Source organism: Coenobita brevimanus, chromosome 110, assembly GCF_032717465.1.
Source record: "Coenobita brevimanus isolate Jiangsu-jjx chromosome 110, ASM3271746v2, whole genome shotgun sequence".
Classification (NCBI taxonomy): domain Eukaryota; kingdom Metazoa; phylum Arthropoda; class Malacostraca; order Decapoda; family Coenobitidae; genus Coenobita; species Coenobita brevimanus.
In genome coordinates, this window is record NC_137063.1 from 3,876,852 (window position 1) to 3,903,048 (window position 26,197).

Sequence of the window (26,197 nt, forward strand, 5' to 3'; positions counted from 1 at the left end):
CAGTAAGAGATTTTGTGGCAGCTTTAATGTGATTAATTTTAACTAGAAAGTAGCCATTTGCCTAGAGATATGTAATGTAATGATATTAATAGATGTTGCAGTGTTGAGAATTTGTACTGGTCTCCACAGCAAGGTGTTAATGTTACAAAGGACAATATGGCAATGCAGCGGTTGAAGGAGGCCGCCGAGAAGGCAAAGATTGAGTTATCCTCTTCCACCCAGACTGACATTAACCTCCCGTACCTCACAATGGATGCATCTGGCCCCAAGCACATGATGTACAAGGTAATATTACAGTGCCTGTATAACAAAGCCTCTTTGTAAATAAACTATTTGGAGCTAAGATAATACAGTGTGATATGTGAATGATTATATGGCCTATAACTGGGTCGAGTTCTCTTTTTCATGCTTTCTGTATTTGTGTGCCTAGATCCTTCTTCATTCCTTGTTAGGTGAGAAAATTGACCAGGATGATGATGATGGTCAGTTTGTTCAGTGTGGATATAGGAAGGGAAAAAATACTGGGCATATACCAGTACAATATATCTTTCCTCTATCTTTATTAACTGTAGACTGCTTCATCAGGATTTCCAACCCTTCTGTGGTGGTGGTGGGAGAATAAAAAATTTATTTACTTTAGTGACACAAGAGAACATATTGAAGTATGGGTGTGGTGTGTTTAACATGAGGAACTCGAGGAAGCACTGCCAAATTGACCAAAACTGAAACAGAAAATAGTGGATGGAGTAATTAATTTTTGACTCGTGGCACTCTCTGAGCTCCTCTTATGTATTTTATGATGATGCATTGAGGAGGAACTCTGGAAGTATCATGGGTAAAATTAATAAATATCCCATTGGCACCCAGTGTCCTCAGTATAGGACGGAAATGGGCATTTCCAAAATTTAATAAGGAAGGGAACCCCTGGGTAGGGACCTAATGAGCTTCGCAACTGTGAGCCGACAGGTTGAGGGTGATACACTTAGCACCCTCTCAGCAAAGTCTCTCGCACAGGAATTCCGTGACCCATGGGTTAAACACTGACAAATCTATCAGTTTCTTTAAAAAATAGAATCTAGTTTAACGTCCATTTCCTCAATGTAGTAATTTTGTTATGTATGGCTGTACTTCATGGATTGCCTTGTACAAATTATATATTTTTTTATTGGTTATTTATCATTGAGTTAGGTGCCAGTATTTAAAAAAAAACAGTTTTGAACATGATGGGTTGACATTTTGAAGTATGGATAAGCCAGATACTGTAGTCAGGATCTGTCATAGTGTTGTTCAGGCAAGTAACGCTATTTCATCATGGGAAAATTGGTGTATCCTATGCCTAGTGCTTCTGGTACAAGTTTAAGTGTGGAAGACATTTTGAAGTGGGGTGAGAAATGTACTGTGAACATCGTTTATAAGCATTTTAGTATGTGGATGTAACAGTGGTTCATCTATCATTTGGAGTGAGTGTATGATGCCCCCTTGGTTGTTTCATTGGGTTATGTTTATTGAAGTGGAAAGGGGTATGGGGCTGTTGATGGTGTATATAATTTGTGATGTATTGGTGGAAGGTGAAGGCGCTCACTGTTCACTCACTCAGTGTAGTGATGCTTTGGGTGTCTGCCCTTTCCTCTCTTCCTTCCTCCCTCTTCTGTCTTTCTTTCCTTCATTCTTTCCTCTTCCTTCTGCCTGGGTGAATTTACAGTCTCTCTTTCTTTCCTTCAGTCTTTCCTCTTCCTTCTGTCTATGGGTGACTACACTTAGTGACAAGCCACATGGTTTCCTGTACACCAGGAAACCTTTTACCATGCTGGGTGGTAACCATATAACCAAATTATGGTGCCTGATGGTTAGTGGGCAATTAAGGCACTCCAGTAGGATGGAGGCGGTGCAGGTTTTTATCCAAGGGCTGGTTGGGGTTTATTGCTCATGTAGTGCCACTCAGAGATGAGTGAGGCTGGTCACTCTCATCTTAAATTTCATGACCAACTTGCCTAGCCCCGGGCTCCTACGGTCCTCATGGAGCAACATAGGATTGGGTGATGGATGGGTAGATGTATGTTCTGTTGCTGATCTAGTGGTTACCCCTTAGTAAGTTCCCATGGGGGAGAAGTGTCAGAGGTTTTAAGCTAATTATGTATTGATGCTCTATTCCCCACTGTGTTTTGTAACACTGTGGGTTATTCCACATCATAGAATAAAATGAACTTTGTTGATGACTACATTCATTGAGTTTGTAGTTACAAAGAGAGTTCTGACAATAGTTCTGTTAAAATCATTACTGCTGATATAACTTGCCATGTGGTCAGTACCTGGGATGGGGGTTGCAACCCGTCTCCTGGGTGGGAGCTCAGTGGACTACAGGAAATTGGCAACTGCAATCAGTTGTTACAAGAGGTCATTTGTTGAGGTTATGTTTTAGGGCTGTTTTGATACTGTGGTTCATGTTGTGTGTGTGTGTGTGTGTGTGTGTGTGTGTGTGTGTGTGTTTTATTTAATACACTGAAACCTCAATTAACTTGGTAGATATAGGCTGGACATGGACCACGGTACTCAAACAATATGTTTGCCTGTATACTTGGATAACTCAGTTTGACCACTTCCCAAAACTCCCACTTTTACTCCTTCTGCCTACCCTACCCTTACATAAACAACCTTGACTGATGCCTACCATCATGTAATCACCATAACAACCTATGACAGTTAAAGAACAGTAACAAAAGTTAGGTTGCGTACCAGTATGGTGATGATATGTATCCCCCCAGCACTCTCCCCCCACCCCAACCCCCACCATCAGTGTTGTCATGGCATGCCTCTTGGGTCATCACACACACACACACACACACACACACACACACACACACACACACACACACACACACACACACACACACACACACACACACACACACACACACACACACACACACACACACACACACACACACACACAAACACACACACACACACACACACACACACACACACACACACACACACACACACACACACACACACACACACACACACACACACACACACACACACACACACACACACACACACACACACACACACACACACACACACACACACACACACACACACACACACACACACACACACACACACACACACACACACACACACACACACACACACACACACACACACACACACACACACACACACACACACACACACACACACACACACACACACACACACACACACACACACACACACACACACACACACACACACACACACACACACACACACACACACACACACACACACACACACACACACACAGGTGAAATGGGAATGGGACTAGGGGTCAAGTTGAGCCGACTGTGTACAACAGGAGCTGAGTGGAGTAGCCATTCACAGTAAGCCAGGTTTGGGAATGACCGCATAACTTTGAAACAAGCCATGCGTTAATTGAGGTTTGTCGCAGAGTAGGTGACTGCGTTAATGCTGCGTTAATTGAGGTTTGAGTGCATTTCAAGAAAATTATACAACACTGTTGTTTAGGATAGCAATTTAGTGGTGGAGGAGTTAATGAAAGCTCTATCTTACCAGTATGGTTTGAAAAGTTTATCCTAAGATGAGTAGAGTAATTTGGAGGTTGCAAAAATGTAATAAGTAATGTCACCAGATAGAAGGGACTGTTACGGTACTGCCGTCTAATTGGTAATTTATTACCAAGGAAAGAGTGAGCATAACTGAACAGGGACTTTGTTAATTATGTTAGTACGATGGAAGTAGATAATTGATACACTTTGTGGTATTTTCTTGTTACTAAGAACTTTTTGAAATTTACCTGTTACCATTCTTATGCAGCTAAGCCGATCCAAGTTTGAGAACCTTGTGGACAAGCTGATCAAGCGGACAGTGGACCCCTGCCTGAAGGCACTCAAGGATGCAGAGTGTAGCAAGTCTGACATTGGGGAAATTATCCTGGTTGGGGGAATGTCTCGAATGCCTAAGGTTGGTTTATGTAGTGCTATTCAGGTTGTTAGTGAATTAGGTTAGCTACTTATCATTGTATCAAATGTTCTCATACTTTTGCACCCCATATTTTGATCAAAAATTTTTTAAGGTTTGAAGTTGGTCCATGTTTAGAGTAGCTTATTTAATACTGTTGGATGGAAACTTTATTATAATTTTAAGCATGATAAATTACAAGAACATTTCATGAAGGATATGCCAGTCATAAACTTTGCTCTTTTGCTGTGCAGGTGGTGTCAGTGGTACAGGAAATATTTGGCCGTAATCCAAGCAAGTCGGTGAACCCTGATGAGGCTGTAGCTGTAGGAGCAGCCATCCAGGGAGGTGTATTGGCTGGCGATGTTACAGATGTGCTGCTGCTTGATGTTACGCCCCTTTCTCTTGGTATTGAGACACTCGGTGGTGTCATGACCAAGCTTATCAACCGTAACACCACAATTCCCACACGCAAGTCACAGGTGAGGCCAAGTTAGGTTAAGATGAAAAAGGTTAGGCTGGACTAGACAGAGTGGCCCATATTATACTCTTCCACACCACCAGATGCTTCCTTGTGTGATTGTGAGTTGTTGGGATCGCTTGGGCAGTGGCATCAATGTTGACCTGTATGTCACTCTTTAACTTCAGTTTTTGTCACATCCATACCCACAGCAACAGGCTGGACTGTTCCTGCAACACATAAGAACATGAGGCAAAGTTTCAGTGGAGCACAATTTATGGGCCACTCCCCCCCCCCTCCCCTTTTTGTCCTTGGCAAATAAAAGAAAAATTGTTAATTAACTTCATGCAATCTGATGACATTTTTTAAGCTTTGCCTTTTTTCTGATGAGTCCTCATTAAGTAAAGGAAAAATTGTTAATTAAACTCTTCCAGTCTGATGACATTTTGTAATCTAGCTAACTCCAGATGATTTTGTTCAGCTCAGTATAGTCCTTTCTTACTGAAGAGGTTGGTGAAGGTTATATCTGGCCCCTTCAGTTTTGAAAGTTAATTCCTAGGCTAATGATTTGTCTTATAGCGAGAATAAAAGTGTCATTGGAGTGAAGAAGTTAATATTATGATACCTGAAGCTTAGTTGCTTTTTCCCTCAGTTACCAGTATCAGTTGTATGAAAAAAGTTGATATATTGGAACAGATTCCTGAGTTAGTGAGAACTTCTTGTATGACCACTGATAATGAAGGTTATGAGAATATGTTGATAGAGAATGAGGGGGAAGTATAGAGTGGAGGAGTACGGGAGGGTGTGGTCACTTTGGAGTGGCAGGGTATGGTTGCAACAAGTAGGCAACGGAAAAGCTAGGCTTGGAGAGCAGCCAGTGAGCAAACAAGTCTGACCAATGCAAGCTTGGAAAATTGCCTTCAAAGTGTACTTAGGAAATATGGTACCGTGGGTTAACTCAGAAGTGGACAGAAGATAGGTTATTAAAATTTTGGAGAGTTGATGAGATATCTACAGAGATGATGATGTATATCGGAGAGAGGAGTTAGCGGGGTATATGCCAGGAGACCTGGATGAATGGTATTTATACCAGTGGGAGGTGAAGGGTGAGATTGTCCCTGTGTGTTAAAGTAAAGGTGATGGATATTAGTTGTAGAAATGTAGGATAACTATAGTGAGTGGTCTAGGTAGAGGTGTAACATTTTTATGGTTAATCCCATGAGCATATGATGTTACTCATCCTTGAATGAGGCTGCCTGTACAGGCCACACTCAGGCAGCTGGACAGTCTAGCTTCAGCATGTATGGGGTCCATTACTAAAGAGATTGCCCCAAAAAGATGAAGTAGTCTCACAGGGTACTATAGTCTGTTCAGGTATTTGAAACAGTGCTGTAATGTTCTTCCCTTTTGTACCATACTCTTTCAGTGGAACCTCTAACCTGGTATGATTATATATGTATATATATATTTTTTCATGTTCTATTATATTAGTTTACTCAGTTCAGCCAAAAGACAAATATTGATTCATCCATCTTGTGACAGGTATTTTCCACAGCAGCTGATGGGCAGACACAGGTGGAGATTAAGGTGCACCAGGGTGAGCGTGAAATGGCTGGAGACAACAAGCTTCTTGGACAGTTCAGTCTAGTGGGCATCCCACCTGCACCAAGAGGTGTCCCCCAGATTGAAGTAACATTTGACATTGACGCCAATGGCATCGTTCACGTCTCTGCCAGGGACAAGGGAACTGGCAAGGAACAACAGAGTGAGTGTTGGACTATGTTGTTCTTTTCGAGTAGGGTTTATCGATAAATATCCCAGGGGTGTATGTGAGGACTTTTTCTCCTGTAATTCCATAGATTTCCCTCAGACTGGTCACTTTTGATATGGATGTAAGTGGCATTATTCACCTTTCTTCCAGGGAAATAGGGAACTGACAAGGAGCAGCAGATTGAAGAGTGGAATGGAATGTGTTTTCAGTAAGGCCGAGATAAAAATGTCCCATATGGTGTATTGTAGTGCTTTGTCCTCATAGGCCACTGTATGCTTTATTCATTGTACACACGAGACGTTTTAACCTCAGCAGACACCATTGTACAGATAGCTTAGTCAGATGGTCTTGCCATAACATCCACTCATAACAGCATTCATTATCATCATCATCATTTGGACCTCCTTTCCCACCCTAGGGCAGGGTGAGGAGTAGCAACGTCCAGACAGCCCAAGGTTGCCCAGTCCATTGAAGCACGCTTCCATTCTCTCATAATTCAAGCTCCCAGAATCCTGGCCCTATCTGATACACCAAAAAACTTTCATCCTTCTGGCACCCCTTTTGAATAACAGCATTATCTTAAATAAGCATAACTGATTACAAATAGCAGGTTAAAAGTTACACTTGCCAAATCAGCTTCCCTGCTGCAGCAAAGAGCACCAAATAACATATGTAAAATCAAGGATGACTCAGACAGAATGCAACACATTGTTGCATTCTTTACTCTTCCATCTGCCTGTGGGTGACTCTACACTGAGTGACAAGCCAAATGGTTTCCTGTACACCAGGAAACCATTTACAGTGCTGGGTGGTAACCATATAACCAAATTATGGTGCCTGGTGGTTTAGTGGGTAATTAAACCCTAAAGTCCTAATTGCATCAATTGATGTGATTTGAGTTTTATGCCAAAATGCCTAATCACATCAATTGGACGGGGCCTATAAAAAACTGTGGAGCGCTTCCTCTGCCCCGATTATGAAGCACGTGGCTTCAGGCCAATGAGAACTCACCCGAGTGGCGTGGGAGGGGATCGTACCAACTCGTGTGGTAGGGGGGGCACCCTCCCCCCTCTGGGCTGCGTCCATGCCACCATCTACCCCACTCCCTTGTTGTCCCCCATCAACCTCCCACCCCTCCATGTACCTGCATCTCTCCTCCCATCACCACCTGTGTCCCTTCCCACCCACTCTCTCCCCTCCTCCCACCCTGCTAGCTTTGTGTCCCCTCTGAACCCCACCCATCCCTTCCTCCTTGTCCCTCACTACACTCCCACCCCCTACAGACCCCCAGGAGGTATCAGGCTGCCAAGAAGTTACAGAACACACTGAAGTGCTTTCTTTTTTCCATGCGAAAAGTTGGTTATTTTCCCAACCCCCATACTTATAGGCCTACTACCCACAGCTTAGTAATCTCCCCACACCTACATACACCTGTTTTCATGGTCGGTGTGACAAAACACTTCGAAATGACCTATTTCAATAAGAGAAATACAGTAGAACCTCTCTCATTCGGACTATATGGGGGGAAGGGTTGTCTGAATTAGCAGATTGTCCGGACCATCAGGGTAATCTCCAGTTCATACCAAACTCTATCTACATATGGTATGTTTGTTAATTATTAACATATGTGGCATATGTCAACCCTACGTAACTTCAAAAGATGAAAGGATACCGGTACTAAAATAAGAAAACTAATCATGTACGATAGTTTTGTATTTCATAATTTACAGGTAAGGCCATGACAAGAAACTGGCCTACATTTTAAATTGTGGTAAGTGACTAAGGCCCGTGTAGGCAAAAAAAAAAATTAACTGTAATATTTGGAATAAAAATAAAACTTATGTAGGCAAAAAATACATTACCATCTTTGGCATATTGATAACACCCATATGGGCAAGAAGCTAATGTTTGATGTACAAGTAAAGCATATTTAAGTACAAAAAATAACCTACAGTACAGGTAACTTGCACGGAACACGAGGGTTTCGTTCCTACCGTGCCGTTAGGTGTGAAATCGCGTATATTTAAACTACTCCGTATTTTGCTCCCTAGACCCCCCAAATGTGTTGTTTTGCTGTTATCTGTCACTAGAAAGCACTTTAAGTGGTTAGAAATTTTATTTAATGTAATAACTCACAAATACAGTACTCCTGAGCAAAACTTCAACACACAAATACTGTACGTAAACACAAGGAAACATTCCGACGCCGATCATAGGTAATAAATTAGGTTAACTGGTACCAGTGCTTTAACTTACAAGTACATACCAGAACAGTACATATTTAACTTAGAAATGCAGTACTGTGATATCAAATGATTTCAGTACATAATCTGTTAGGAATGGCTGGAAAAAAAAAAAATGTTATGAATACATTTTCATCTTTTTGATATATGTTTATGGTAGTTTCGAGTTATTTTTTACGTTATCGTTGTGCCCATGCTTGGAAAAGGGAGCGAAAGAGTTGAATTTTCAGTCCTAAATGAGAAAACTGCACGTCCTCCAAGGCTAGACTCTGCCACGGGAGAATAAAGTGGAGGGTCAGTCCGATTAGCAATAAGGAAGTTGTGTCACAACTTCCAGCTCCCACACCACGAGAATGGCTAAAAATAGAATCGTAATGCAGTTTCAGAACTAACAATAAGTCTAATTATTACGAATACAGATACAAAGCAGAAATAAATACGTTTACACACAGGGAAAACGTATTTCTTCCGTCATAACATGTTCATCTTTCTCAATCATTTTACGTTCATCTTTATCATTTTACCTTGTTATTTTCGCAATATATATTGCTGTCTCGTAAACAGGGTGGTTGTTTGTGTTTTGCAAGGGAGGAAAAAGGTTGTATTTTCTGTCTGGGTCGAGATAATGGGTGTAACTATGTGTGGTTAGGCATGGCCACGAGCGAAAAAATCGTACATCCACTCGTCACGATAGCTGGTGGTGAACTGACAGATGATACATGAGACGGTGAAGTCAAGGTCATGTCCCAGATTTTCGTTCACTTCTCGAAAGTTTTCACAGTTTTCTACAATTTGCAAACCATTACAGCAAACGTGAGCAAATAGGTAAAGATACCAAGACAAAAATGTATTTTTCTCTTATTATAAGTCTTTAACGAACAAAAAAAAAAAAAGGCATTATTCCGATGCTGATCATGGGTAATCATATAAATCAGGTTAACTGGTTACAAGGCTTTATTTAATGCTTTAATTGCTTACAAGTACATACCAGAACAGTAAATATTTAACTTACAAATACAGTACTGTAGAAAAGCAGTACAGTAAGAGTTTAACGAACAAACAAAAAAGGCAATATTCCGACGCCGATCATGGGTAATCATATAATTTGGGTTATCTGGTTACAAGGCTTTATTTAATGATTTAACTTTATTTAAGTGCTTACAAGTACAGTACATACGAGAACATTAAATATTTAACTTACAAATACTGAACAGCACTGTGGAAAAAACGAACAAATAAAAAAGGCAATATTCTGACGCCTATCAGGTAAACTGGTTATAAGACTTTATTTCTTGCTTTAACGTTATTTAATAGTACTTTAAGTTGCACATAAACTTACCAGAACAGTACAGTACTGTAAATATTTAACTTACAAATACTGTGCTACTGTACTCGGGAATGTCTCACTCACTGAATAATTTCCCGCCTAGATCGTCACGTAATCAAAACAAACCGCGCGCTGCGGTGACGTTCGAGGATTTGATCTTTCAAAGGCCTCTCCTGCGTTAATTTGTAGTTTTCATAATGGTTTTTTAATCTTACGTTGTCTTATATGTATCCCAGCCCTTACCGTGTATAATTGCGAGCGCGTTCCGTGAGATCGTGTTCCGTGCGAGTTACCTGTAATCACTAAACACTGCTGAATATTCTGACCCATTTTTGTGTAAGCAAATTCCTCCTTTTAACACTTTTATTCATTACAGAAGCTACACTTGCATTAAGGGGCATGGTAAGGAGGATTAACTTTTGAAATACAGCGTAAAAATATAAATGGTTGGTGAACTAGTTGATGGAACGAATGCTAGCGTGTGTTTAAACAGGCGCCTATGTTGCGACCTAGCGTGATCCGAGACTAAACGAATGACGATCGCTTTCCGCGTCGATACTGAAAATGACTTTAGAATTACTTTCAACATATTTTTGGAGCTCATTATTTTTAAATTTTGTCCGGATTAACAGAAATCCGGATTAAAGGGGTCCGGATTAAAGAGGTTCTACTGTATGTAGTTATCAAAATTTTCACGTTTTAGAGTGTTTTGGAGGGGTGACTATTATAAAGTTTTTTAACTTTGTTGCGTGATTGTGCGGTAACCATTTGGCCTACGAGGGTGTGGATTGCGTTGTCAGGTGTATAAACTTTTCCTCTTTGGCCAGAACCAGTGAATTTGCCCTTAGTGAAAGTTGCCAAGACACCCCTAAATTGCAGTTGTGGGAGGTACCCTGCCTGAAATAATTGCGGTCTTTAGGGGTTAAGGTGCCCCAGTCGGATTGAGCCTGTGCAGGTGTTATATCCAGGAGTGGTTGGGGTTTATTACTCACATAAAGCCACTCAGGTGAGTGAGGCTGGTCACTCTTCTTTTAAATGTCAGGCCCAACTTGCTTAGCCCCGGACTTTTACGCTCCTCATGGGGCATTACAGGATTAGATGATTATGAAGATATATCTGTCTATCGTTATCTATCTATTTGTGTATATATATATATATATATATATATATATATATTGGAGAAGAACAGGGAGGCTTTAGGAAGGGAAGAGGTTGTTTAAATCAGATATTCTTTCTTAGATCTTTAGTGGAAAAGTTTCTAGAGAAGGGAAAGAAGTTGTATGCGGCTTTCATGGATTTGGAGAAAGGGTATGACAGGGTCGATAGACAAGGATTGTGGAAAGTATTAAGAATATATGGAGTAGATGGGAAGTTGTTGAATGCTGTGAAGAGTATGTATGATGGTGCTAAGGCTGCAGTGTGGATGGTAAACTGAGTAAATTTTTCTCTTTGAAGGTTGGGTTGAAACAGGGATGTGTCATGTCTCCATGGTTGTTCAGTCTGTACATGGATGGGGTAATAAAAGAGGTACAAGGTAGGGCAATGGATGTTGGAGTGGCCCTGGTGAGAGAGGGTAGTGTTTGGAAACTCCCTGTACTGTTGTTTGCAGATGATACTGTGTTGTTGAATGAAAATGAAGGGGAGCTGCAAGGCTTGGTGGATGAGTTTGGGAGAGTGTGTAAGAAATGGAATCTAAAGGTGAATTTAGGGAAGAGTCTTGGTCTTTGAGAGAGGTGAAGTCAGTGAATGTACAACGAGGTTGGATGGTGAGGAAATGGAAAATGTGAGTACGTTTAAGTACTTGGGTAGTGTGATGAGTAAGGATGGAAGTTTGGAGGGTGAAGTGCTTGAAAGGGTACAACAAGGAAGAAAGGTTGCTGGTTCCTTGAAAGCTGTGATAAGAAACAGGGAAGTGAGCATGGAAGTGAAAAAGTTACTACATGACAGTATTGTGATACCTACTCTAATGCACGGAAGTGAAGCTTGGACCTTGTTGGAGGGACAGAATTCAAGAGTGAGAGCTGTGGAAATGAGTTATTTAAGAGGAGCCTGTGGAGTCACATGGAGAGACAGACTGACAAATGAGGATATAAAGGAATGTTGTGGTGTGGATGTGGATGTGATAGGAAACGTTAGGAGGAACACACTGAGGTGGTTTGGCCATGTGGAGAGGATGGAGGGTGAGTGACTGATGAGGAGAGTGTATGTGAGTGAGGTGGAGGGGGGGAGAGAGAGGGGGAGGCCGAGGATGAGATGGAGGGATGGGGTGGAGAGGTATATGAGAGAGGGGGGGGGTGTGAGTTGGGAACAGGGCAGTGAAATGGCAGGGGACAGGGCGACATGGAGGCGATTTGTTTGTGGCCACCCCATATGGGATTGAGGCGTCTGGCATTAGATAGATAGATAGATATATATTTATTATAGATATAGATATATTCATTTTTTTATTTCCTTTTTTGATGCACTTTCCCCAGGATGTGTAATTTACATGTTCTGGTTTTTAAGCATCATAGATCAATAGAATTCTTCACCCGAGCAGATCTGTACCTGAACTGGCTTGGTTTTGCGGGTTCTTACATACATACTGCATATACTGTAATTATCCCTGGATGCCTCTTATTGTAGTTGCCAGAATTGGATAATATGGATGGGTATTTCAGTCTGCTTTATGACCTTGGAATATCTATCTATCTATCTATCTATCTATAGATAGATAGATTTATAGATATATATATATTATATATATATGTATATGTATATATATATATATATATACAGTATACTATGTATATCTAAAATGGGAATCGAACCCAAGACCTCTTGATAGTAGTCAGGCACTGTTACCACTACACCATGGCTTGTATATGTATGAGGATGAAGATATTAAATACTTAACTGTGTTGTGGGAGGTGAGTAAATAAGTTGTGTGAGTGAGGGCTGGGTGTATTGTTTATGAGTTGTATTTTTTTTTAATTGGAACTTATTTTGTAGTTGTTGCTTAACCCCAGTCCATCTGGCTAAGTAGACCTGTTGACCACAGGTAGGCAACCACTTTGTGGGGCCATCTTACAGATATAATACAGTACATCTTTCAAGACAATATCTTCGTGGTTGAAATGTACAGTATAATGTGACAGTGCAGTGACCATTGAAGTAGTGATAGAAAAGAGATGAAGATTCAACAGTGTGGTGAAGAGACAGAGGTTGAATGAAGGGAGCCAGTAAGAGGAGGAGAGTTAATGAAACAAAAAGCCTTTGACTACACCTTGTTGAGAAGAGCTGCATGTGGGGAGGCTTCCCATACATGAGAGTTGTACAATACACAGGGGTAAGTATAACTTTTGTATAAAGTCAACAACTGTGCAGAGGTAAAAAGACACGGAGTTGGCTTAGCACACCACATAGCGTATCATGGAAGCATATTTTACATGAGAGGTAATATGAACTCTCCAAGATAAATACCAAGAGACTGAAATCCCAAGTATGTTTAAAGAAGATGCAATATTGAGTTGAATATTATTGAAAATTAGGGGATACAAGATTTTGTCGGGTTGTACTGCAAGAGTTAACCATTACTCTCGGTCCTTCATGTATGCAAAAATTCAACTCGGGAACTGTCTCCCTCTGTCTGTATTTCCCACTGCCTGTGATCTCCAGTCCTTTAAAGCAGCGTGTCCAGGCATCTCGAAACAAACGGATCTTATTTTTTTTTTTCTCTCTTTCTCTCTCTCTCTTTCTGTTTTCTCCTGGCCTTTGGTTCCTTGTTTCTTGGGAGAGAGAGAGAAAAAAGAATTTGGTGCCCCCGTAGCATCTCACTAGGGTTGGACCAGGGTCCTGCCTACAGCAAGATGCAGGGCAATATGTGGTTTAGTTTCCGGGTGGGTGCCGTTGCCGCTTCACAGTGCCTTCATGTGTAGATTTATTGGTAGTGCTTGGAACTTGAGGATAATCATTTTATCACAGTTTGACTATGGTGTACCTGCTTCTCTGAGAAGGGTAGAGTACCTGCAATGGATGTCTAGTAGGGGTTAATGGTGTTTTCTTTCCTGAAGTTTTGGATGGCTGTGTTGGCAGTGTGTGTGTAGTGTAGTATTGGGCAGAGGCAGGGTGTTATCAGGGTATTCTGTCACATGGCAAAGTTAAATGTAAGACTGGATTTTATTATACCGTAGATTTTCATGGTTTCTAATTTAATGTAATCTAAAAGTTATACCGTGTTTCCTCCTGGGGAATCCCTATACTTGGGTTGATCATAGTACAGCTGATATTTTCTGTGGAGAGGAAGCTTAACCACTAGTAAATTACTTCCCAGAAGTTGCTGTTAGCTGTTTGGGGGAAAAAAATTGAGATGTGTAATAAGATTTGTAATGATGTGTGTCCCAGCTTGGACTTCGACTGTGTACAGCTAATCAGATGAAGGATCACCAGCCGACTGTTTGTGGCTGAATGTATCCTGCCTGAGAACGATCATTGTGTGGCTAGTTATCAAGCTTGCAGCCACATTACACTCACATGGTAGTACCTTCAGGGTTGGTGGTAGCCATCCATATACTGATTTTTTTTTTTTTTTTTTTTTTTTTTGTGAAAGGGTTTTGGCTTCCATTACTGTAATTTTTGGTATGACTGATAACATGCAGGAGGTTGGAAGAGAAACTTGCCAGTTTTTATTGACCATATGATTTCTCTTTACAGTTGTGATCCAGTCATCAGGTGGTTTAAGTAAGGAAGAGATTGAGAATATGATTAAGAAAGCTGAGGAGTATGCTGAAGAGGATCGTAAGAAGAAAGAGGTGGTGGAGGCCATCAACCAGGGTGAGAGCATTATCCACGACACTGAGAGCAAAATGGAAGAGTTTAAAGATCAACTACCGGCAGAAGAGGTGAGTGATTTATGGATTGTTTTATGGAGTATATATGGATGAATGATTATGTGGGGACAGTTCATATGGACATTATTATTATTATTTATTATTATTATTATTATTATTTATATATGGTATTATATATTACTTTGTTTATAAATCCTCAAGCATGCCTTCATGCATTGGCCTTGGTCACCTAATGACGGCTCTCCATGCTGCTCGATCTCCGGCAGCCTCCCTATTCAGTCCAGTTTCTTGAACCTGTCAACCTCTTTAAAGTAGGATCATTGAACTAGTTTTAGATTTAGACCCAATTCAAAGTGTGCAGTTTGAGGTGCAAGCTCTTAGTAAGGAGCTGCTAGTGTGAAGACAAAAGCATAAATGTTTGCCTTGATAGGGTGTTATCTTTGTTCTGAACTGCAGATTAGCATTGCGACCAATGAGGGCAGAAGGTTCCATCTTCACAGTTAATGCTGCACTGTAAATTCTCAGTATATTGGCATTTGATTTGAGTCCAAGGTAACTTGTGAGGGGAAAAAGTGAGCTCTAACAACTACTGTTATGATGCAAAAAAAAAGTTTGATGTGAGAGGTGACTGTTTTGAATTAGGCAGATATATTTTAGTTAGTTCTTTACTTATGGCCATTCCCAGAGTGGCTGTGATTAACCCCTACACCGCGGGCTTGTTTACCAATTACTTGCGTGTCCCGCGGGGTTATTTGGGCTCCGAGAGACTCTCAAAAAATATTTGCTAAAAATCAGTTATTAGTCCTAGAATAATAAAATTATATATGCTTATAGCACATACCTTCAGCTTTCTCCTGGAATGATTGTTGAGCCTTCGTCAGTTTCCGTAGGACTTGTGGAGACCTCTGAAGTAGGGTAACTAAGTCTCCACTTTACACTTCCCGACAACCCGTTATATGATTACCACAGCCAGATACAAACACTATAAACACTATTCTACCATTTTCAAGTAGTTTGGGATCCATACTAAAAAAAAAAACAGTGTGAAAGCAATGGAAATTACGAGCGCGTCTGATCGCCGCACTTGCGCTAGTTCGCTCTAGGCACTCTGTCATTTATTATTCATAAAACCCCTCACACTTTATATTTCTATTACTATATCACACTTATATATATCTGGAGTCTTTCTCCATAAGTTTCATTCAGTCGTATTATTTTATTGTCACTGAAGTCATTCTATTTTTCAGTCAGTAAAATACGTAGAGAGCCACGGATTCACTCTCACTGTTATAACATAAATTATTTGTACTCATATTCTTATATTACTAATTACTTACATTACTATTTACATTTTCTATTCTATTTTCAATATTTACCCTTCTATTTTACTTACAATATGTTATTCACTGTCACTTTCAGTAAGATGAAACTATAGTACACTGTTCAATCATATGAACTGAACATCCATTGCTTTCACCTGCTATTTACACATTATTTACACATTATTTCCAAATAATTCTGCTTCCACACTTGCACTGTTAGAACTGCTTCTGGCTGTGATAATCGAAGAAGCAGGTTACACAGAGGGGAACCTGGCATTCAGTGCACTGCCAAGAGGTGCGTTTATGCTCAGGTGTGCGGCGTGTGGTATGCGCACATACCTGACACCTGCGAATCGCAGCCTTCCTTTTCCCTGTGGCAGGCATTAGCTCAAGTCTGTGCCGCTCCATATACGCCCTCTGCTCAAGTCGGTCGGGAAGTGTAACTGGATGGCGCCTTGGAGTTGCTGCTTGCACCTTACCATATTTTTCCAGCAGCTGCTGGACACAAGTCCTGGCGAACAACCTCAGGGAGAAGGACTTGGGTGGCTTTACCTTCATCTTGTACAGGATGAAGGCGTTCAGCATCGTCATATCTATGAGATGCAGAAAAACTTTCCTGTACCACCTAGTATTCTTCCTGAGGCAGTCGATCTCACCAATCATCATGTCGGACTTGTCCACCAGCCGCATGTTTATATTATAGTCCAACACAGCATCAGGTTTCATCACAGGTTCGCCTGTCCTACGGTCGACCTTCCCACTGTCTCTCATCTCCCCCTTATGTACGGTGGTGAGCATGTGCACGACTCTCTTGTCATGCCACCGTATTGCCAGCATCTTCTCAGACTTGCGTAGGTGCACGTCTCCTCGCTGCGAGTTTCCTGCCTCTGGGAATTTGGGGAAGTTGGCACGATTACTTTTGACAGTGCCGCAGGAGCCAATGCCGTGCTCAGAAAGGTATTTGGCAAGTTTCGGTGCTGTATAGTAGTTGTCTGTATACAGCACATGATTCCCACCAAAATACTTTTCTAGGAGCACTTTCACTACACAGCCTGAGAAGCCAAGGGTGTGTGTTTTATCGAGATCGACAGTGCTGGCTGAATATATGACGAAGTCAAGGATGTACCCCGTCTTACAGTCGCACAGTACAAAGAACTTAATTTCAAAGCGATGGCGTTTGCTTGGAATGTACTGGACAAACCGAAGACGTCCTCTGAACAGAACCAAGGACTCATCAATGACAACCTTCTGAAATGGGTGGAAGAATGACATGAACTTATCCTTCATTCTGTTCAGAATCTCCCGGATCTTCCAGAGTGGGTCGGTTTGGGAAGGTACATCATTATCGGCAAAGTGCAGGTTTCCCATGATGTTCCGGAAGCGATCTCTGGCCATGTACTTGTTGAAGGTCGGTGAGGGTAGTAAGGGGTCCATGGACCAGTATTCTTCCAACTCATGCTTCTTGGAGTGTGGCATAAGAAGCATGAGGGCAAAGAACACATACAGCTCCTGCACTCCCAGCATGGTCCACTGTTGCATCTTGGCTGCACCTGTACCACTAGCAGCACGTTGTGATTCGAACCTGTTAGTCTCATCACATATGTGCTGCATGACTTCGTCATCTAGGAAGGCCAAAAGGTAGTCGACACACTCAGCATTTTCGTCCATAGTGAAGGCAGGCTGAACTCCTGACGAGCTCTCATCGAAAACCAGGTTTTCGGGGACAAAATCTGACCCTTCCGTCCACGCGAAGGCGTCCAGGATTCCCTGGCGTGGCGGTGGAGGGATGGTGGTGGTGGTGGTGGTGGAGGTTGGCTGAGAGGGAGGCTTATCACGGTCAAGGTCACTCGCACTGACCCTAGGTTGCCGTACAGCACTAGCAGCCCTTACCCTACTAGCTACACTACTTCTCACTCTCTTAGATCTACCTCTACCTCTACGGCCGGCCTTCACTGTTGATGCTGGTGGTGACTCCGACGACGAAGACTCCGGAGATAACTCAGCCGACGATGATGACGAGATGAGTAAAGCGGGGCTTAGGGAACGGGGAGGTGAATGATCTCGTGACTCATGGCGGGCTGGGTCACGTGGGGGCATTGTTCTGGGGCTAACACGCCGCCTTTTCACTCCCTTCCCAAATTCTTTTCCTTCCTGCACTAAAGGCTCCTTTCCCTTGGAGCTACACACAGATTCACTGGTAGGAGCACTTGTTGTCGCTGTTTCTGGCGCGATAAGTTCACCCGGCTCATCACACGATTCACCGGAATCGTCAAAATCGCTGTCCATTATTATCATCGACAATTCAGCAAGTTCTCGTGCCACTGCAGAGTCACTGAGGCCTTTCCTGCTTGCCTCAACACTTTTCTTGGGGGTAGAGGTCACGGGGCCCTTTGCAATGGGCGCAGAAGCGGCAGGAATGGCGGGCGCGAGTGCGACATGTTGTCTCTGCAGTGGAGGACAAGGAACTAAATGCCGCGGCTTATCTGAGAAGGGAAGGGTTGACAATGACACTTTAGGCTGACTGCTGCTAACTTACAGGCTAATTTTTTATAGGTAGAAAATCTCGGCAATAAATAAAGAAATAGGTACTTCCAGGTGAATGTAAATGTCAATTAGGATTCTCCCTTCCTTTCTGATATATATTTTTATTACAGACATCGATTACAAGGCATAAATCAAAGGGGAAATTACCGTGGTAATGTAGCGAATGAATGCACGTGAGGTTTTGTCAGGTGATAATTGGGCAATTTCAGGAGTATAACACTATCACTTACCTGTTTTTTTTTTTGGTATATATTATTGGGTAAAAATATTGGGCATAGGGCTTATTTCAATGGATGAAATCTATGGAAAAAGAAGAGGGAAATTTCCGTAGCGCAGCGCGGCGTGAGAGGTGAGAGGAGAGGGTAATGGAGGGCAAGTAGGGAGGGGAGTCAAGAAGGGGGTAAATTATCTGAGAAGGGAAGGGTTGACAATGACACTTTAGGCTTACTGCTGCTAACTTACATGCTAATTTTTTATAGGTAGAAAATCTCGGCAATAAATATAGAAATAGGTAGTTCCAGGTGACTGTAAATGTCAATTAGGATTCTCCCTTCCTTTCTGATATATATTTTTATTACAGACATCGATTACAAGGCATAAATCAAAGGGGAAATTACCGTGGTAATGTAGCGAATGAATGCACGTGAGGTGTTGTCAGGTGATAATTAGGCAATTTCTGGAGTATAACACTATCACTTACCTGTTTTTTTTTGGTATATATTATTGGGTAAAAATATAGGGCATAGGCCTTATTTCAATGGTTGAAATCTGTGGAAAGAGAAGGGGGAAATTTCCGTAGCGCAGCGCGGCGTGGGAGGTGAGAGGAGAGGGTAATGGAGGGCAGGTAGGGAGGGGAGTCAGGAAGGGGTTAAAATAGCTAAAATGTCAACAATGGATGGGAGTACAGATGAGATTTGGAGTGCTGACTAGTGTTGGACATTGGCAGTACTGATATATGATACAAGCCACCATTTGAGAGCCCGGGATAATTCAAAATAACACAGAATCACAAAAGTGACGCCCCGCGGTATGATCCATTGTAGCCGAGCGTCACGAAAGTGACGCCCCGCGGTTAAGGGGTTAAAAGGGGGAAAAAAAAAAAAATAAAAAACTTCAGGTCTCATGTACTTTTCATTAAGTTTTCTAATTTTTTCTGTTGTAATAAATTACAATATAGTTTACCATTGGCACACTTGCAGAGTGAGAAATTGAAGGAGCAGCTGAACAAGGTGAAAGAACTACTTGCCAACAAAGACTCTGCCAACCCAGAGGAGATTAAGAAGCAAGTAGGGGAGCTGCAGCAGGCATCCCTCAAGCTATTTGAAATGGCATACAAAAAGGTATGTAAGAAATTGGGAAGGGTGATTTATTTTTTGATTTTGCTTTGTAGAAAACTTGTTTACTTAAATGTTAGACAGTTGTGTTACAGTAATTACTGTTATTTACTTAGACTGGGGTCGGTCTTGTGTTTTTAGTTTTGTTTGAATTAATTTCCTGTTAGGTAAATGCTGCTGTTGAATGAAATAAATTGGGGAGTAGTTTTCATAACAGCCAAGTGAATTCAAGAACTTAGAATAATATATGGAATCATTAGTATAGATTTGAACCAGATAATTAAAATTACCATTGTTGCGATGCCGGCCATCATGTATGCAATAACAGGCATATGATCTTCCATTAGAAATACACTGTATAGAATACAAATGATATTGTTAGCTTATGCTATAATACATTTCATCTTTCTCTTCCAGATGGCATCTGAAAGAGAAAGTGGGTCGTCAGGCAGTGAGGATAAGGATAAGGACAAGAAAGAGGGAGAGGGGCAGCAGTAAGGGTGATTAGTGTGTGTGTAGGATTGAGGATCAGTACAGTGCTTAAACGAAGGGCCAGTGTTCAAGGGATAGGATGCCATGTAGGAGAACTGGTACATAGGAACCAATGGCTCCTGGAAAGATCAGCCACCAGTTGGCTGGTGTGCTGTAAAGATGGTTAGCATATTATGTAGCAGAAAATTGGAAATATTTTCCCTCAGAGAGCTGACCAATAGTCCTTAGTTAATTGTGTTGTACATATTGTATACTACAGCGTTTCCTAATTACATACCGGTACGTTTGTTGGCCATAAAAGATATATACCGTATAAATTTTAAGGAGTACTCCTTAGCAGGTGTGCAAGTTGGCTCAAATGGCAGTCAGATATTCCAGCATAGACATCTATGTATTACTTTAAGGTTATTATTTTGTACAAAAGTTGCGATGTTAATGTGTATATATACGTATATTATAAATAAACCTCTTTGTTAATGTCTGTATCATGCAGTCCTGTGTCACTGTAGACGAGCAGACTCATCATAACTCAGGTGAGTTGGTGATTATAGTACCGTATATATTATATTGTTGCTCAGCAATGACAGTTTTACTGAAATTAGAAAATGATGGGAAAGCCTCTGACAGTAATGTTGTGGTAATAGATAGCCACAGACAGATTTAGTAGTAGTTTTAAGGTTACTGTATTAGTATGCTATACAAGTACTAAAGTCAGTTTGATATCATCTGATAAGAGAAGAGCCTTGAGCTTTTGAAAACTGTCAGCATTCATTAGTAACGATGTATTTTAAATAATTTTTATTGGAAGGGTTACAAGATTCATTTGGCAGTAAGATTGCTCAAATAAATTATAGTTATTTGCTTAGATTAATGAAAAAAGGAGACCTTACAAAGTTTATCGGATGGCCCAGATATGTGTGAAGTTTTCAGTTCTGCCAAATCAGCACTTTCAAAGTTTAACAAGTTCCTCGGTTTTTTCTCGCGTTCAGTTAAATTAAGGTAAATTATGTCATTACTGCCACATTATGTAAAATCTAACCTAGCAGGACATCGGAATTCAGTAAAATATAACATTCTGTGAATTTAGGTGAATGACTGATAGACAGGTGGAGAAGCTGTTTCACCCGTCACTTAAATATCCCACAACCCATATTGTGTCACAGCTGTTGTAACTGTAGATATCTGAAACTGATAGGACAGAAAAACTTATCAATGACTTGGAAATAGAAAGCATAATGTTAATTGCTGTGACAACAAAATGCATTTGAGTATATTCAAAAATTAGTCTTAGTTAAATGCAACATCCTAGTCCGTTGATCAGAATTTGGGGAATATGTCATATTTCTTTAGAATTTCGTCCTGGCTAGATTTACATTGTCACAGTAATGTAATTGTAATTTGCTTGAACATGGGAAAAAAATCAAGATATTCATAAAAATTTGTCTGAAAGTGTTGGTTTGTCCGAAGAACTGAAAATTTCACACGTATCTAGGCATGTGAGAGGTGTTTAAGGCCTTGTTTGTGAATTGATCTGTGCAAATAGCTTTATGTACTTTATTTGAGCTGTCTTATCATCAAATGGCTATTTTAATCCTTATAATAAAAATTATTTAAAAATACACCATTACTAATGAATACAGTCTGACGATGTATCAGCTGCCAGCATTCAGAAGCTTAGGCTCTTTTCAGATGAGGTTGAATAAGGTATAATAATTGTGTGTGTGTATATATATATATATATATATACAGTATGGCTTCTGGTGGTTTAGTGGGTAATAAAGGTGCTCCAATCGGATTGAGCCGGTGAAGGTTTATATCCAAGGGATGGTTGGGGTTTATTGCTCATGTAATGCCACTCAAGGATGAGTGAGGCTGGTCTCTCTCATCTTATTTACCAGGACCAACTCGCCTAGCCCTGGGCTCCTACGCTCCTCATGGGGCAACATAGGATTGGATGATGGATGGATGGATATATATATATATATATATATATATATATATATATATTTATATCCATCCATCCATCCATCCATCATCCAACCACCCCTTGGGAGTAGATCTTCACTGGCTCAATCCGAAATATTCACCATTTGGTCATTTTTTGTAAAGTTCGGTTATGTTAATTATGAAAATAATGAATGGTAATTTTCTGCATTCTTTACTTCCCAAGTTATATTTTAGTATGCAGGTTCATGTTTGTGTTAGTGTAGTCTTCAGTGTGTGTTTCATCCATTCATCCATCATCCAATCCTACATTGCCCCATGAGGAGCGTAGGAGCCCGGGGCTAGGCAGTTGGTCCCGACATTTAAGATGAGAGTGACCAGCCTCACTCATCCCTGAGTGGCATTGCACGAGCAATCAACCCCAACCATCCCTTGGATATAAACCTTCACTGGCTCATCCGATTGGAGCGCAATAATTACCCACTAAACTACCAGGTGCCAATATTTGGCTTTATGGTTACCACCCAGCATAGTAAATGGTTTCCTGGTGCATGGGAAACCATTTGGCTTGTCACTCAGTGTAGAGCCACTCACAGGCTGGAGGAAGTGGAAAGAATGAAGGAAGGAAAGACAGAAGAGGGAGTGTAAAGTCACCCATAAGCAGAAGGACATGGAAAGAATGAAGGAAAGACAGAAGAGAATGGAAGGAAAGAAGAATGGAGAGGAATGGGCACACACCCGAGAGCAGCCCTACATCAAGTTAGTATATGTACAGTATTTAACACTACTGTGGACTGATGACGCGCTAACGCGTCATTTGTCGGCCAACCAATTCTTGGCCGATGACTTGGTGGCGCGTCATTTTTTTTTTAGCAATTTTTGGTGGCTTAAATATGTGGCACAACAGTTTGGTGAACATGCCAGGCAACACAGCTTCATTAGAAAAGTTATGCGAGGCTGGCTTGAGGTAATGTTAATCTGTTTCAGTATTAAGGGTACAGTATATTTACTCAGATATAATTCTCTTGTTTTAGCAGATGCTGCAGATCCTGATGAGGTGTTTGACTAGTGGGAAGGTACAAGAATAACTTTTTTAACATCTGCCTTATATCTACAGTAGACCTTCTCTATACCGGAGATTCTGGGGGAAAGCCTGATCTGGCATCGCCGATAATCCGGTAAGTCTAATGGTTCCCCTTGAAATGGGATTTCAAGCACATAATGGAAAATGAGGAAAATAGCATATTCTAGTACTAAAAATTAAAATTGCTGTATACTCATTTTACACTTACTTGACCCATAATTTTACACTCTTGTCATAGCACCCAAGTGGGTGGAAAAAAAGACCACCAGCATTGATAACTCTGTTCTGAGTTGCCCAGCTTGAGGGATCCAAGTTGTTTTTCCCATTTACCTGGTAGTATCAGGGTATGTATGACTGTTCGGGGGCCTCATTGTTCATTAAATCCAGTATCTGGTCTGGCAGGGTACGGTAAAGTGAGGGTTTACTGTATGACTATGATCTCATTGAAATACTGAATAGAAGCAAGATATGGCTCTTAAAGCAATGTATTAGCCCATTAGTGGATTACAGAGTACAGTATTCAGTGATGACTCTATTTTTCGTCACCTGAAGATATTGATGAAAAAAGTTACTGAAATAAGGCAGCTGAAGCTCTGATAAACAGTTTCATGCAGCTTGTACTGACGAATTATTCAACTTTCCAGATTGAAATCGGGGTAATGTGGATAAGTGGTGGATCCTGCTCCTCCTTTGCAGTATAGTAATACCTGTACTGTGTGTGCCGAATATGCAGCTTCAGTTGTTAATTAATGGTAAGTTGTATCTCATTGCTATGTGTGTGTATGTGAGAGAGGAGAGAGAGAGATAGTGGAGTGTGCTAAGCAAGTGAAGTGTGCTGTGACAAGAGGAAACATATGAATTGGCTGAACTATAACTTGAAGTGATAATGTCAGATATGAGCACAGTAAGTGTAGAATAGGTGCTTTATTGTCAGGTTGAGTAATTAAAGGCTGAGAAGAATGAATGGTGAAAAAGGCACAGATTGTGTAGCTATGCACCTTGTAATGGTATGTGTGTGGAAGAGGATAGATTTGGGGGATCAACTGAATGGAGTGATAAGATTGTCCAGGAGTTGGAAGAGTTGATACTGGCCTTTGACTGATTAATGGGTTGTTCTGAAGTCCTAAGAAAACAATAATTAACGGAAACTAAGAAAATGTAAGGAAAGGTTATGCATTCATAATTCAGACGCAACCCAGTATATATGGTGTAGAGGGAAGATGCCTGCTGTGGGCTAGATAGAGTAGTAAATTGGATACCAGTAATGAGCAAGTTTAAACACGGAAGGGGCTAGGGTAGGCAGACATGAATATTGATCTATTTCTAGACACCATAATCTTGTAAAGGGTGGCTGTAGTTGAATTGCCTCCTGTCCTTTGCTGTCAGGCTGCCGTCTATCGCATCATTCTGTAATTATGAATTATGAAGTTATGGCTAATGAAATGGCAGGAGTGAGTAGGTATGTATGGGGAAACTAATTGACTGGATGACTCTGGTGTGTACAGTATGTGGTGCAGCTAGTTATGGGGGGGGGGTTGAAAGTGACCCAGACTTCCAAAGATTTGAATGATTGTATAGCCCATGTAACTGGACATGCAATAGATCTCTAGGAGTGACTGGTTGCCGTGGGATGTTTCCTGTAGTCTACTGGGATCACAACCAGATGAGTCTGGGGTTGCAATAGCTTACTATAGTCGCGGCGCGCGACTCTGAGGTTGTTATTATCGTGCCCTGGCAATTAACATTCAAAAGTGCATCTGATTTCGTGTATAATATATGACATATGTGACATATGACATATATGATTCTTGTATAATAACATTTGTGAATAATATATTCGTGCATAATAATATGATTCGTGTATAATATGATATGAAATCGGACGCACTTTTAATTGGTAAGTTGCCAGGGTACGATAATGACAACCTCAGAGTCGTGCGCCGCGACTTTAGTGATAGCTCTTCCCCTTGTGTAGTTTTTATGCCTACCCTGCCTCATCTTGTGTTGGAGCAAAAATTCAGGATAATGATAGTGATTGTTAGACCAATTTCTTTTAAAGGCTTGATGAGGGGGAATTGTTGCCATTTCATGAAGCACTTTTTTTTTTTTTTTTTTTTCCCTATTTCTTGATCTCTTTCATCCTGTGTATTAGTGGGAAATAGGGTTAGGATGCTGCTAAGCAGTTAAGGCTAGATAGAAAGAACTTTACCATTCCAGGTGTTGTATAACACTTCCTGGGCTATGATAACTAACAGATCATCCCGATAGTGTCACGGAGAAAGCTGTAAGTGATTATACCCAGTAAGAATAATTATACTTGTTTTGTAAGGTGGTAGTAAGACCATTTCTTCCAACAGGTGATGATGTGGCTGAACTGATTGAGGCGGCCAAGGATTGAAATAAGAAGGTAAGTTGTATTCTTTTTCCACAACTTGTCTTAACCACATAGCTAATAATGGTCTTAATAGTGGTGGGGATCTGTCACACCCTTGTCTCGTCCCAGCTTGATATTGAACTGCTTAGACATTTTTCACATAACTCTTCTGTCATAACAGATAGATAAATTCCGCAAATGCCATAGTTTTTCTTGCTTGTTCTCCACTGTATGTCCTATGTCAGGTAATCTGAGTTGCATACAACACATGACAAACTTGGCCTATGTACATGTCCATACACTTAATTCACTGTAACTCGTGCGCAGGCAGTCAGCCAGTTTTCTTTTTCTTCTGGTAGAGTTCTGCATTTTTCTGCATAGTTTCATGTACACCAGGAAACCATTTACTATGCTGGGCGGTAACCTTATAACCAAATTATGGCACGTCGTGGTTTAGTGAGTAGTTGAGGGAGGAGGCAAATGCAC

At 41.0% G+C, this 26,197-nt stretch overlaps 1 protein-coding gene across 1 annotated transcript in view; it reads left to right on the forward strand.

The window, feature by feature from the left end:
* The window catches only part of Hsc70-5 (Heat shock protein 70 cognate 5), a 43,565-nt gene extending 22,779 nt beyond the window's left edge, over positions 1-20,786 (forward strand). Inside the window, exons 8-14 of the mRNA XM_080286153.1 lie at positions 130-285; positions 3,844-3,990; positions 4,242-4,469; positions 5,990-6,212; positions 14,481-14,668; positions 19,683-19,823; positions 20,235-20,786. Coding sequence (XP_080142279.1) covers positions 130-285; positions 3,844-3,990; positions 4,242-4,469; positions 5,990-6,212; positions 14,481-14,668; positions 19,683-19,823; positions 20,235-20,315 — 1,164 coding nt within the window. The 3' untranslated portion in view covers positions 20,316-20,786. The remainder of the gene's footprint in view (positions 1-129; positions 286-3,843; positions 3,991-4,241; positions 4,470-5,989; positions 6,213-14,480; positions 14,669-19,682; positions 19,824-20,234) is intronic.
* The last annotated feature ends 5,411 nt before the right edge of the window (positions 20,787-26,197 follow it).